A 14,574-nucleotide genomic window follows, 5' to 3' on the forward strand; every position below is an offset into this window, starting at 1 on the left:
GCAAGCTATTTAAAATCCTTGGGCTGAGGAATTCCAAGGCTGGCCGTCCAGTGGTTAGGACTTCATCTTCCAACTTATGGGGTGCAGGTTCGATCCCTGCTCAGGGAGCTAAGATCCCACATGTCTCGCGGCCAAAAAGCCGTAACAAAACAGAAACAATATATTGTCATTCAATTAAGAGTTTTTAAATGGTTCATATTAGGGAAAAAAAAAAAAAAAAACCTAAGAGAGTACATGTCTATGTTCTTCGTGTGTAAAGAGTGCTTTGAGGATTTCGGAAAACTTGAATAAGTATGTACAGCTGCTAGCGTGTCTGACGTGCAGGAGTGCTCAATAAGTGGCAGGAACTTTTTAAAGTCGAATTTCTCGGCTGGTCTCAGATGGAATGTTTGAAAATCAGGCTGTTGCATACAAGAGAGAGAACGCTGGCGCCCCCTCCATGGTGAGTGTGTTAACTGCAATGGCCGTATCTGACAACCTTTATGCCTAGTGAAGACTTCCTTGGTGGTTCAGATGGTAAAGCGTCTGCCTACAATGCGGAAGATGCGGGTTTGATCCCTGGGAGTAGTGAGGAGGTGCTCAGGAAGCACCCCTCTTCATGCCGGCTCTGTAACCTTGGGTGAGTTTTTTTTTATGATGAGTTTTTTATGGGTGAGTTGTTTTTTTTTACGATGGTGGGACAAAAGGGTTTGCACCAAATGATCCCTGAGATCCCCTCATGATCTGTAAGTGCATCAGGCATGGTCTCCCAATCCAGGTATCCTGTTTCTAGATGGGTTGTTTCCCTTCCATTTGACTCTCCCTAACCAGCTACTGGGAGGAAACCTTAGCTATACTACCCCTAATATTTAGCAGCTTGTGTCTTGTAACTCCCCTGTACTCCCGCAGACCCCAGACTCAAATCCTCCTGTAAGGAAGGGGCTACCAGGAATTCCTCACACTTATCCCTGTGTGATCTGGTAGTACTTGTCAGCAGAGATGAGCAGTTATGCTTTTTGTTCTTTAAAAATTGAAGTGTAATTTATATGTAGTTATGTTTTTGAGCTAAAGTGAGGAGAAGCCCAATAACTGTGCAGGCAAAATAATTTCAAAACATGGGCACTATTGCAGGGTGGAATGGGGAAACTAGCTGTGGTCAGGCTGGAAGCCACATTAAGGAATTCTGCAACGATGTCATTGTGGGGGGCTGGACCAGAAGACTTCCTGAAAGTGTTTCCAGGCCACATCCCTACAGCGAAGTCTGGGGATTGTTTGAATAACGAAGTGACAACTTTACCTTCTAAAGCACATTAGCTGGCATCACTCGTTGCTTTGTTCGGCAGAGAACAGCAATCCTATTTAGGATTCTGTTATTTCAGTCTTAGCATTTTTATCCCACATCCCAGCCCCAAAGTCTTAGGTAATCAAGAACCCTAGAAGTAATGAAATTTTCATTTTTAAAAAAAATTTTCATGAGTTGTAAAGCAAAAGGACAGAGGAACAAAAAATCTAAATGTATCACATCTCTAATTACAACCCATTTCATTGGACTAAATCTTTTTTTTTTGGGGGGGGGGGACTAAATCTATCTTAAAAGAAGCAGCACAAGAGACTACAATATCTTTGTTGTAAGAGGGGCCTATGTGTATTGTTCACGGGTATCATTTACTAGTATTGAACTTCATCTGGATGAACTCCTTGCTGTCAGAGATTCAGTGATTTGGAAACTGAAACCATGCAGTGATTTGAACTTCAGGTGCATCTGGTTAACAACCTCTGCGGTCATGTTTATTTCTCAGGTGAAGCAGGGCCACCACAGCTGCAGGACAGAGGGCAGTCACCGCACAGCGGGGCGGGGATACACTGTGAGTGTGTTGGGGGGGCGATGATGGTTCTCATTTATCAGCCTTCACTGGAGATGCTCCCTCTTTGGGTCCTTCTGAAGACCTCCTGACACCACAGGAGGCCTAAGTCAGGGCCTAAGAGCACCAGCAGGCACCTTACAGGATTTTTCTGTTCCCACTGTTCCTGTGAGCCCAGAACACAGCTGTGTGTGGTTGCCCCTCTCTCTGTCCAACTAAACCCACAATTTCCCAGGCTTCAGCCAGTGATCCAGCCATGCCCAGACCCAAAGAAAACTGGACTTTGAGAACCTAGGTCTGCTTTAGTGCCATCTTTGCTTGGATTATTTAGCTCTCCTTGTCACTGATGTCTTTTTGCAAATTGGACTGCCGCAGCTACTGGAGGGGAGATGATAATCGCACAGGAGCCAGGCTGGCACAGAGCAGCTGTGCCCCCAGGAGGCCACAGAAAGAGGCCCAGTCACTGAACAGAAAGGAACAGTGTCCAGGGCCCGGAGCCCCCAGGAGCACGGATTCCACTTCCCAGGCTACACGTGGAAGCTCTGAGCCTTGTCCTTGGTTCTGGGAAGATACCTATCTGTGTGGTTAAGGATGGAGGCCTGTTTGTGTTCCAGCTTCAGGCAAGGCAAGGATGTAATCTGAAGAGTTGTCTCCAGTGTCAGAAAATGCTTTAAAACTGAAAACCAGTCACCTCCACTCTGATAGCAGATTGCCAAATGACCGCATTTCTCATGCACTAGTGTGCACATCAGTAAGTTCCGGGGGCCTGGAAGAGGGGGGCATCAAATAACCCCCAGCCCTGGTCTAGTTGGTGCACGCTCAGTGAATATAAACTTGTGTTCACTACTGTCACCCCAAGCCAAACATCTGGGGTGAAGCACATAATCATGGTTAAATCTGCTACTACTTACCCTCTAAAGGTATCGAAAAGTCAGATATTAAGGACTGATGCCCCTGAATGTTAAAATGATTTGATCTGCGCTTCAAAATTTTTGTCATAGTGAGGGGTGAGCCTGAAAGGGACCATGAGGGATGTCTCAGCCTGAACAAACACCCCCTGCAGACTGCACTCACCATATTAGGGCAGGCATTTATTCTAAGGACGCCATTGCTGTGAGTCCACCTCCCACCCCCACCTCCCCATCCTTCCTCTAGCCACTTCCCAACCATCTGGGAATTGCATCCTTTCACATATCCTGATTGGTAGCAACCTGACCTCCTCTTGACCTCCTGGGGCATCCCTGGTGGCTCAGATGGTAAAAGAATCTGCCTGCAATGCAGGAGACCCAGGTTGGTAAGATCCCCTGGTGAAGGGAATGGCAACCCACTCTGGTCTTCTTGCCTGGAGAACTCTATGGACAGCGGAGCCTGGCAGGCTACAGACATTGGGGTCACAAAGAGTCGGACACAACTGAGCGACTAACATTATTATTGACCTCTTCTGAGGATACATTTGATTTGAAAAATCAACCCAGTCTGGTGAGCAAGGAGGCTGAATAAAGCTGGATTTTACCATCTGGGGTGAAGCACAAGTTATGACCATATAAGGAATGAGGTCAATCTTCTGGTACTGTGTGTGTAGGTATATATATATCCATCCTCTGAAAGCCATTCCTAAAGGGAAGTGGCAAAAATGTTTTCAGCTAAGACTTCATCATCAGAAAACACATCCTCCCCAAGGCTAATATAAATCATAGTAGCTTTTATTTTTGCTTCTGAATCTTTTCTGCTACTCTTTGCCAGAGTTATCAGCTACTCATCTTTCTGGATGGTAGATGCATTGAATAGGTTTGGCTATTTCATAACCAGTTTAAAGGCTTTTCCAATTTTATATCAAATGCTTGTTATAGTTTTTTATCCTCACTTGCTCAAAAAATAATAAGGGTGCTGTGAAAGGTCAAAGACCTTCAGTTACCCACTGGATATAAGCCATCTGAGAGGCAGGAAGCTGCTACCAACAGTTCTGAGCAGGAGCAGATGTGCCTGTCTGGGTTCTGTTCCACAAACCTTAGAGTCACCCCCTCAACCCGCCTCCACTTTTAAGATGAAGCAAGTAAGCAAGTCTGTAAGCCTACAAAAGTGAAGACAAAATGGACAAAGGAGAGGTTTTCCCCCTCCTCTCCTACTGGTATGGAGCCCTCGGGGAGCTTGTTTGGATCAAACCATAATGGAGAAGGTGGCAAACAACTCAGTGTGACCCTCCAGCACATGTTGAAAATAAGATGGACTGGAGAGGCTACTACCTCGCAGCTCTCCTTTACACTGAGCTACCAGTGTTTGCCAGCAGCTTTAAAAATGTCCCCCTTCGTGGGGGTGGCAACTTCTAAGAGGCCACAGGAACTTCAGTTAAGGGCTGGTTCAACCCGCCCTAGGAAACCAAACCTAGAGGTTGCCTGTCGAGGTCACACACTAGTCAGTAGCAGGGCTTGGATGCGTGTCCTTGTCACTAACCCCCAGCACCTACAGAGGAAGCCTCGGCCAACTGCCAAAAGGAACGGAGGGAAAAGTGATTCAGCAAAGGGGCCTCGGCGGCTCAGGATTGCCTTGCAATGGGCAGCAGTGAACCTCAGAAAATACCGCAGAGGGAGGAGGAGAAGGGAAAGAGGAATACAGATAAATTTATTAGTTAAATACTGATTTTACAGCCATTTCACCTTAAGACAACGTTAGCAGTTTTGTGGGTTAGGGAAGGGTATACAAGGGGTGAGGGGCGGCTTTCGTAGAAGAAAGCCAATGTAAATGATGATTAAAAACAGAACCTGGGTTTAAAGATAACTCTGCTACCGCCGGGAGGACTGCGGGGCGGGGGTTGGCTGTTTGGCGTAGCACAGAGGAAGGCTAGTCAGCTACACTCTGTTGGCAGCCAGGGCACGGAAGGCAACATCTTCACGAGCCCCGGGTCACGGGTAGAGAGCAGATAGCAACGCGGAGAGGAGGCCGACTGCCAAACCGAGGGAGCGGTAAGGCGCCCCCTCCCGCCCTTGTATCTTCTCTCATCGCTCGTCGTCTTTCTTCCATGAGTTGTGCTGTGTTTAAATATATATTGGAAAATCCCTAGCATTTTTGCCTCCTGGACAGACGCCTTCTGCTGGAGAAAGGACGCGGGTACAGGCAGTGCGCGCCCCTCAGACGGACTCAGCCTGCGGCCCAGGCAACAGGTGCGTTTCCAGGGAACCGCAGCGCATCCGCAAGTTCCAGGCCAACAACCCCGCCCCACGCAGCGCATCCCCAGCCGCGCTGGCGGAGGCCGTCCACCAGACATCCTGTCCAGAAGGATCTCAAGTCTCAGATGAATGCTGGTGAAATTCGCTTCAGCAGCAGAACCTTTTTTGTTCTTACTCAGGAACGCCCCTGAGCGTGATGGGGCGGAAGGAGGATTCGGGGAGTAGTTCAAACTGCAGGCAGAGCAGAATCACCGAGAACAGCGGAGGGGCGTTTCTTTTCAGAGGCCTCGCGGAGGGCGGGGGTGAAGAGAGGGAGCGATTTGAGCCTTAGGAGGAACTTGCAGGGACGCGAGGTTGCCACGTAGCGAGTTTGCGGAAGCCACTCTCCCCACGCAGCATCTGGTAACACTGGCCCTACACGCAGTGTTTCTGGAGTCAAGATTCAGTATGAGGGAGGCGGGTGCACTAGGCCCGAAGGGGAGTGTTGGCCGAGGGCAGGACCGGCCGCGGGGCGAGGCATCCCAACACACGTCCAACAGATGCCCGCTCTACCTGCCCTGGGATCCCCGGTGCCCACAGCACCGTGGAAAGGCCACCATCGTGGGTGCAGTGGTGGAAACAGGGGAGAAGGACTTCTCGTCTCTTGTCGGGGGTGATGGGGCAGAAAAATGAGAAAAGTCTGCAGCTCCATGGGAGGGGCTGAGGTGTGCTCCTAGGGAAGGGGGTGGGCTCCTTCTGATCAGAGTCTGAGCTCTCCAGTCCCCCCCCCCCCCCCCAAAAAAAAAAAGGTATGTGCGCTAAAATCCCCTAAGCAAATCACTGACTTCAAGTTTCTTCCCAGTTGTTGTCTGGAGTCATTCCCAGACAGAGCAGGCCAGCACCCCGGAGCCCAGAGCCTCATCTCTGCTGTCCCCCGTGTCCCCAAGTCCGGGCAGGATCCGAGCAGGGAAGGGGTGACATTATGCAGTGATTATGTCCCCATGATTGTCAGCTAAGGCCAGGCTGTTCCAAGGGTCCTGCTTGGAGCTGGCCTGTGGTGACTGGCTGACAGAAGCCGCATAGCCTTGCGGGGAGAGCTTCAGAGCAGAGAGGACCGGGTGGATGGAGGACCCGTGGCCAGACATCGCACTGACCGAGAACGTCTGAAAGTGAAAGGTATAAGATACCATCAGTGGGATCCTTCCTACCGGAGAGGGGAGCCCTGCTCTGTAGCTATACCCAGGCTGGCTCCCGCCCCAGGAAGGGGACCAGAGGACAGGGTCAAAAGACAAGGGCAGGAGAGGTACCATGCCGCACTGCTGGCCCCCTGACCCCTGAAGGATGAGAGGCAAGGGGTCTTCCTGACTGACCAGCTGCTTCTGAGCACTGACCCAGGAACCCTGTGACTATTCTGGTTTCTCAGACGCCTTCGATGATTGCATCAGACATTTTCTACAATCTTAGCACCATCAATCTCTGTTTTCCAAAGAGAGGCCATTCCCCCTGCCCAGAAGGGGCTCCTGGCTCTCCTGGTCCCACAGGATCAGTTTCTCTTCACTCTGACGGCAGAAAGCTCATTAGGACATGCTCACCTCAAGTACAGGAGAAGAGATGAGTTAATGGGAGACCATGACCAAGTTTGGAGGCATTCTGGTCCCAAATGGGGGAACCACAGAGGGAAGAGGGTGGAGGAGCAGGGTTGCCATCATATCTGACAGAGGGACACGAGGGTCCCGCTGGCCCATCTTCTGGACACACGTGTGAAGCTGGACCTGCAGCCAGCTCTCATTACAATAGCATCCTGCCTGTGACCCCTCACCAACCCCAAGCCTCCCACCTGCCCACTGCAGCTTCCACAGGCCAGGAGGGACCTCATCCTCCTGTTAAAATCTACCTACCGCCAAGGTCAAGCCACCCTCACTGAGGAGACAGACTTGCTTAGAAAGCCCCATTCTGCCTCCCACAGCCTGCGATGGGTTCACCACTTCCCCCAGCAAGCCCACGGTCTGATTTGGGTTGCAGTCATGCTGTGTGCCAGCCCGTCTTCACTGGTCCTGGCACAGTTGTTGCTAAGTCGTGTATGACTCTTTGCAACTCCCTGGACTATAGCCTGCCAGGCTTCTCTGTCCACAGGATTTCCCAGGCAAGAGTACCAGAGTGGGTTGCCATTTCCTTCTTCAGGGGTTCTTCCCAACCCAGGGATCAAACCTGCGTCTTCATCATTGGCAGGCATGTTCTTTACCATTAAGCTACCAGGGAAGCCTGGCACAGAGTATATCATGGTTGTATATCCAAATCGCTGTAGCTTGATCAGATATGCTGAAATAGACCCCTGTGTGGACAGCCGCTTGCCTCAGCTGGGGGCCTGGCCACCCGGAGTCTACTCCCGCAAGGGCAGTACCTGCGACAGGGAGCTGCTGGGCCCATAGTGGGACGACAGCCCCGGCTCTGTTTTGATGGGGCGCATCTCCTCACTGCTGCTGGTGGCCACACTGCTGGAGCTGCTGGAAGCACTGGTGGTGGGAGGGAGGCTCTCACTGCCTGAGGGACCTGGAACGAGGCAGAGTCAGGACACCTAGCCCAGGGGCCGGGACACACGGACGGTGGCCCTTGGAGCCAGCCAGGGCAGATCAGCGCCAATGGCTCTGTCTACACTTGCTGGGGATAGGGGAAGCAGGGCCCTTCATCAGGGCAAGGTGGCAGTTCTCATGATGAAGCAGAAGCAGCAGAATTTCAAGGGAACTTTTTCAGATGACTGGCTCATCCACCCCTTATCCCAGATCCTTGGGGCCACATATGTCTCAGGATTCAAAACTTTTGGATTTTAAATGGGGCAAGACCTGTATATGATAGAATATCTGCGGCAGGGTCTGGGACAACACCCAGTAGTTAAACACATTAATAGTTCTCCAGCAAAATGTGAATGTTCACACATGGGATAAATAAAGATTATAAATAGCCTGTGTCAGTTCAGATTGTGTCTTGCTGCCAAATCTAGCTCCCTGGGTTTGGAATTTCGGATGGGGGATCATACACCCAAACTGACCCGTGGTCCCCCAGGACTCCACCACGTAAAGAGATGAAGTTCCCAGGGGAAGGTGCTGGACATACACCCAATGTGCAAGGAGGGAGAGAGGCTGAGGACCAGATATGAGACACTGCAAGTTCTAATAACACGTGACTGCCAGAAGGGGCAAGCCACTGTGGAGCCTGGAAAAGGAGCACGTTGGCCATGTTCTCAGTAGTGGGACAGGGAAAGTCATCTGGACTCGTCGGGCCTTACATTAGAAGACGAAATTTCCATCAGATCAGCTGACATATTTTCTCTGCCCCTGCCACATTTTCCAGTAAAATCTGTGACAGTGGCCCTGACTGAAGGAAGTGCTCTTTTTTTAGACTTTTTATTTCATATTAGAGTATAGCTGATTGACAATGTGGTGATAGTTTTAGGTGGACAGCAAAGGGACTCAATCACACATATATACGTGTCCCTCCTCCCCCAGACTCCCCTCACGCCCAGGCTGCCACATGACATTGAGCAGAGTCTCCTGTGCTATACAGCGGGCCCCTGTTGGCTATCCATCTTAAATATAGCTGTGTGTACCTGTCAGTCAAACAGGCAATGCTCTTGGTAGGGGACCCAAGTCCTCACCTTGAAATCTAGAAACTGAGAGGCAGAACGGATATTTAACAGAATATCCATATTTCCTAAGTGAAAACACTGGGCTTTTAATTCCAGCTCTACCCATTCACAGCTCATTGCCCTCTCTGAGCCTCAGCTTGCTCATTAGTAAAATGGGGATCATAAATGGGATCTAGTGAGGGTCTTTAAGGATCAGCGAGACAGTACTTGGGAAGGAGGTTTGTAAAGCACAAAGGACAATGTTAATTATACACCAGCTTACAAATCAACGTCCAAATCTAACTGAACACAACTCATGGGCCCTGAGTTTCTTGACCCCATTTAGCCCAAAGCGGACCAAAAGGACTTGAGTTCTTGAGTAGCTGCAGCACTAAAGATGGAGGGACTGAATAATGTTCCTTTTTCCTCCAAGACCGAGAGGTCTAGCTGGACCTCTGCAATCTTTGCAACTGGCAAAAATCAGGCCATGACAAAAGTTGAGCCTGCTTTAAAAGTTCCCAATATGTTCCATGGCAATGTTACTTTTGCACTAAGTTGTTCATTCTGCCCTGAAAGGCAGGGAATGGACGATGCCATCATTACACCTCTGCAGCCTGGGCTGGCCCACCTGAGCATACACGATGCTCATTCACTCTGAGGGCTACTGAGTTATTCATAGAATTACACAGAGATCTTTTTCTTACCTGCTGGTGTCTTTGATTTGTTAAGGTTCTTGGGCTTCCGTTTTCTGGTTTGAATCCCCTCTTTCCGCATCGCAAGGGGCCTGGGGACCTAGGAGGTTGCAAGTCAACATACATGGTTTTCCAGGTGTACATGATCTGTGACAGTATTTACACAACACACAAATACACACTGGGAAGGCCAGATCTGTGCAATTCCTCTACAAACTTTGGGACTGAGTCTAAGTGAATCAGGCCTGGAACTCCTTTTGAGCAAGAAATCAATTCTACTAAAAAGATGAGTTGAACACTTATATTTTGGGATACTGTACTAGACCCAGGGGAAACAGACTTAAAGACACAGTTCCTTCCCTGTAGAGTTCACAGTGTGTTGGGAAAGACACAAATAGAAAATAACCAGATTTATAGGTGACGTGGGAAAACAGAAAAATGAAAACACTGAACTCTGTCTTGGGTTGGGGGAGGGAAAGGGGCAGACTGGCAGGGTCCTCTTTTTAGTATTTTAAAATAGTGTGCCTTGCCCATATCTGGCTTCTTTCAGGCCTGGCCAACCAAATCTTTTAGTTCCTGGTCTATGCTAGTCTCTCCTATGGGACTAACACAGGCCACACCTGTAAATACCGAAGGAAAAGCCACAACCACTTTTGAGATATGAACATGGAATTGTTAAAGAAGTGTAAGGAATTCCCTGACAGTCCAGTGGTTAAGACTCTGTGCTCTCACCACCAATGGCCCTGGGTTCATTCTGTGGTCAGAGAACTAAGCCACCAGAGTGGCTAAAAAATAAAAGGGGGCAGTAGCATACGTGAACTTGAACGGCCTTCCAGTCAACCTAGTCAGATGAGACAGCACCTCCACCTTTGGAGGAAAGTGTCCTTCCCTCCCAGCCCTCCTCCCCTCCGCCACCTCAAACCTTCTTGAACACCATCCTGATTTCAGAAGAATCCTGCCCTCATGTGCACCCCCACCCACATCAGCAATTTAACAACATTGTCATAAAATGCCCATCACATAAAACTTACCATCTTAACCATTATTAAATGTATAGTTCAACAGTGTCAAGCATATTCACACTTTATGCAACCATTCATCTCCAGAACACTTTCATCTTGCAAAACAACTCTCTGCTCATTAAACAAGAACTCCATTTCCCCCTCCCCTTACCTCCTGGTTTTACTTTCTTGGGGTATCTTTTTCCATATACTAATAGGAACAGGTATACAATCAAATATATCTTTCTCTTTTATGGCTTAAGAATTTTGAAAATTTGCTGAAGAAAAGTTCTCCTCCCATCCCCAAGGTTATATAACCTCTCCCTCTACATTTTCTTCTAGTATTTTTACTGTGCCTTTTAAAAGAGGTTTTACATTTCATATCTTTAATACACCCAAGTTTACTTTTGGTTTTTAGTAGGAGGCAGAGGCCAAGTGTCATTTTTGTGTTCCAGACTGTGTCAATATAAGCATTCTTAAAAAGCTATTCTTTATGCACTGAATTGTTACCTTTGTTATATATCATACTACCACATACACAGACTACTTTTGAGTCTCTTCATCTGTAAAATGGGAATTAGACTTATGTTGTGTTAAAGATGGAAGTGATGCTCCCTAGCAATGTCTCTGCTATGGTCTGAATGTGTATCCCCCTCTGATATGTTCACAAGCCTATAGTCCAAGGTGATTGTATTAGGAGGTGGGGCCTTTGGAAGGTGATGAGGTCATGAGGATGAGCCCTGATGAATGGGATTAGTGGCCTTATGCAGGAGACCCCACAGCATCCTTGCCCCTTCCACCATATAAGGACACAGTAAGAAGTATGGCACCAGACAGGGGGTTCTCCCTTGATTTGGCCTCTGATCTCAGACCTCCAGCTTCTAGAACCACAGAAATGAATTCTTGTTGGTTAAGCTGCCCAGTAGGTCTTCCCAGGTGGCTCAGACAGTAAAGAATCCACTTGGAATGCCAGAGCCCTGGGTTAGATCCCTGGGTAGGGAAGATCCCCTGAAGGAGGGAATGGCAACCCACTCCAGTATTCTTGCCTGGAGAATCCCCCATGGACAGAGGAGCCTGGTGGGCTACAGTCCATGGGGTCGCAAAGAGTCGGACATGACTGAGTGACTAACACACACACACACACACACACACACACACACGCTGCCCCGTGGGTCTCCCGGGTTGCTCAGTCAGTAAAGAATCCAGCTGCAACACAGGAGACCCAAGCTGCCCAGTCTATGGCATTGTTACAGCAGCCTTAATAGACGGCTGTAAGACAGTCTCTGGACGCTTCCAGATTTAACTATATTTAAGAAGGAGACAATGAATTATGATCTGTGGGCAAGAAGAGGGATGAGACCCGAGCTGTGGAGGAAGGTATGGGACGTGGTGCGCGGGAGCCTTACGCCGTGGAGCTTCATGTAGAGGCCGCAGGCATTACACACGGGCTCGCCCTCGGCGTTGCGGCGCCACAGCGTGGTGGTGGTGGTCTGGCAGTTGGCACAGGAGAGGCCCACTCGGCGGGAGGCAGACTGCAACACAGGAGACAGACCCTTCAGGCCCAAGGCTGCTGCCATGGCATCTGCTTCACCGCGAGTGATCGCGGGGTGGGGCCACGTGAGTCTCAGACTCGCTGCCCCCACAAGAGATGCTCTGATGCTGCGATGCCCAGATGCTGGGAATCGGGTACCCCAGCCTCTCATGGGTGCATGGGACCAAGGGCTGGGCTGCCGGAGACAGCAAATCCTGGTCGTTCCTGCTGCGTCAGCGACATTATCAGTCACTCACGTCAGGGAAAAGCTGAGCGACCACTGGGCACTGTAGGCAGAAAATCTTCTCCCCAAAGTAGAATTAACCTGGACCTCAGGGCCTGGGGTTGGCAATTACTGTATCCCAGAGACTTCAAACACTGACTTCAAGAGAGGGAAGCAAGCGCCAGGGTTTATCCCCTCTGTTCTTCCTTCCCTAATATCTGTGAAAGCTACTGGTCAAAATTAAATCATGGTAGAAATGATCAGGAAACTAGGAGCCAAAAACTTGCTTCTATCTCCTCCCCAGCTACAGGGCCCAGCACACCCTCACATAATCTCTGGGTTTGTCAATGGATCAACTGAAAACTGGGTAAGTCACAACAAAAAAAGGAAGAGTCAGCTTTCCTCATGGGGCTGACGTGAGCTCAGGAGACACACCACACAATGCAGGCAAGGCATAGTGTTTCTGAGCCTCACTTTTCACTTCTGCATAATTAAGGGGTCGAACTAAATGGGCTGGACCATCCTCACAGTTCAAACTGACTCTGAAGGGGGAAGAAATGACTTTGCCACCCACCCAATCCTTCAACCTGCACCTTCTTTGAAAGATAACTTGAAACCCCAGATTCAAAACCGGGAGCTTCCCACCGAGGCTGAGCCCGAAGCCAGGAGCTGAGAGAAGTGGAGAAGCAAGCCGCCTGCCCCCTGCCCTGGCCACGCGGCACCAGGCCCTGGCTTACCAGGCGGCGCTGGGGCTTGATGAGGGGCCGGTTGATGCCGTTCATCTTGTGGTAGAGGCCGCAGGCGTTGCACAGGTAGTGGCCTGTCCCGTCCCGCCGCCACAGAGGGGTGGACATGGCCCCACAGTTGACACACTCTCTGCCTTCCGAGAAGTCGTCAAACATATCTACTGGGTGGGAGACAACACAGACGATTAGCTCTCTGCTTAGGCCCAGAAATCTCACATCGGAGAGCCTAGAGACCACAGAAACAATGGCCTTTCCTGGCAAGGAGTGGAAGACGGGTCACCTTGGGCTGCCACGTTATTCCTCACTCTGCCCTCACCATGGAGAACCGGCTCCAAGGCCTGTCCTGGGGAGTGGACATCCTACCGCCGGCCTCACAGACGCAGCAGGGCTCTCCCTGGTTCTGAGAATGGGAAGGGGAGCGGCAGAAACCAGCAGCTCCTTCAGAGCTGGGGGTCTCACCCCATGCTGAGCTCCCCTCGAGACCTTCTTTCTCTCTTTTTTCCCTTGCAGAATTGAGATTTCAGTTCCTTTTCAGTAAAAATATAATAAATATTTACTTCAAGAAAGTTAAATGCTGACATGTGTAAAAAGAATATAGGAATCACATGTAATCCTATAACTCAAAGATCACCATGTTATTAAGTTTGTTCTATTACATCCTTTTTAATACTTTATATTTTTTATATTGACATAGCTTTGCCTACTTGAGGTCAGGCTATATCATTAAGAGCCTGTCTTTTCACTTCATATCAAAGCATTTTCCCATATTAGAAATTCTCCGGAAACCTTAGTGTATATTATCCCATCACAGAAATGCACCATCCTTTATTGTCATTGAATTTTTACTGTCATTACCCAGTTTCTGATTTTTGTAGACATAGCTCATTCTGTAAACTACTCTTAGCATTTCTGGTTATTTCTCAGGATATTCCCCTAGATATAGAATTACTGAGCCAAAGGGACTCTCTTTTTTGAAAGTTCTTGAAATTTTCAAACTTCCCTGCATGAGAAGGTTGTAATTCATTTTTCTCATTTCAATTTCTGTATGATTATGCTGTGTCATAGTTTGACATTTTTCTTGCTTATTGGAACAAAGAAATAAAGGTGCATATTATGAGCAGTGATGCCTTAGAGTGGAACCTGTCCACAGGAATGTGGCCATCCCTGCCACTCCCCTGTACTCGCTCACATGCCCCTCCCTCCCCATCACCTTTGTCTTCCATTGTCTATAGAATTTTTAAAAATATTTACTTATTGATTGATTGATTAATTGATTTGGCCATGCTGGGTCTTAGTTGTAGCATGTGGGATCTAGTTCACTGACCAGGGATCGAACTCAGGCTCCCTACATCGGGAGCTCCAAGTCTTAACCACTGGACCACCAAGGAAGTCCTAAAGTCTATAGAATGTAACAATTGACACATTTCACTCCTGTCATCCTGATAGGTTGGGAGAGATAGGTTGGGCCAGTTTTCTTATTCCCTGTTATCTATATAAAGCCTGGCTGAGAACTCCCAGAGGTCTCTCTGACTCCATGTGTATTGCTTCCTATTTTGAAAAATTTTATATTCTTTCTAATTTTCTGTCCCTAAATAGAGCCACTCTGGTGTCCAGATTGTTCTCATCCTACTACGAGAAGCAAGAGTGGATTTTTCTCTAGTTCACAGGGAGACTTGAGGAGGACGGCAACACCTTTCTCTGCCATCAGGACTTGGCCCCCTTGCCCTGGGGGTTAGGGTCTCACATTCTGCCAGTTCTGTGGCCCCACTACCTGC

At 48.9% G+C, this 14,574-nt stretch overlaps 1 protein-coding gene across 4 annotated transcripts in view; it reads right to left on the reverse strand.

Moving 5' to 3' along the window:
- Positions 1–4,443: 4,443 nt before the first annotated feature.
- The window catches only part of GATA4 (GATA binding protein 4), a 78,016-nt gene continuing 67,885 nt past the window's right edge, over positions 4,444–14,574 (reverse strand). For 3 of the 4 annotated variants that reach the window (XM_061132126.1, XM_061132128.1, XM_061132127.1), the window contains 5 exons: positions 12,791–12,960; positions 11,706–11,831; positions 9,311–9,398; positions 7,386–7,534; positions 4,444–6,147 (listed from right to left, as the gene is read on the reverse strand). In XM_061132126.1, coding sequence (XP_060988109.1) covers positions 5,965–6,147; positions 7,386–7,534; positions 9,311–9,398; positions 11,706–11,831; positions 12,791–12,960 — 716 coding nt within the window. In that variant the 3' untranslated portion in view covers positions 4,444–5,964. The remainder of the gene's footprint in view (positions 6,148–7,385; positions 7,535–9,310; positions 9,399–11,705; positions 11,832–12,790; positions 12,961–14,574) is intronic. The other variant, XM_061132129.1, reaches the window with a different exon arrangement.

The sequence above is a fragment of the Dama dama genome, chromosome 29 (genome assembly GCF_033118175.1).
Source record: "Dama dama isolate Ldn47 chromosome 29, ASM3311817v1, whole genome shotgun sequence".
Lineage (NCBI taxonomy): Eukaryota > Metazoa > Chordata > Mammalia > Artiodactyla > Cervidae > Dama > Dama dama.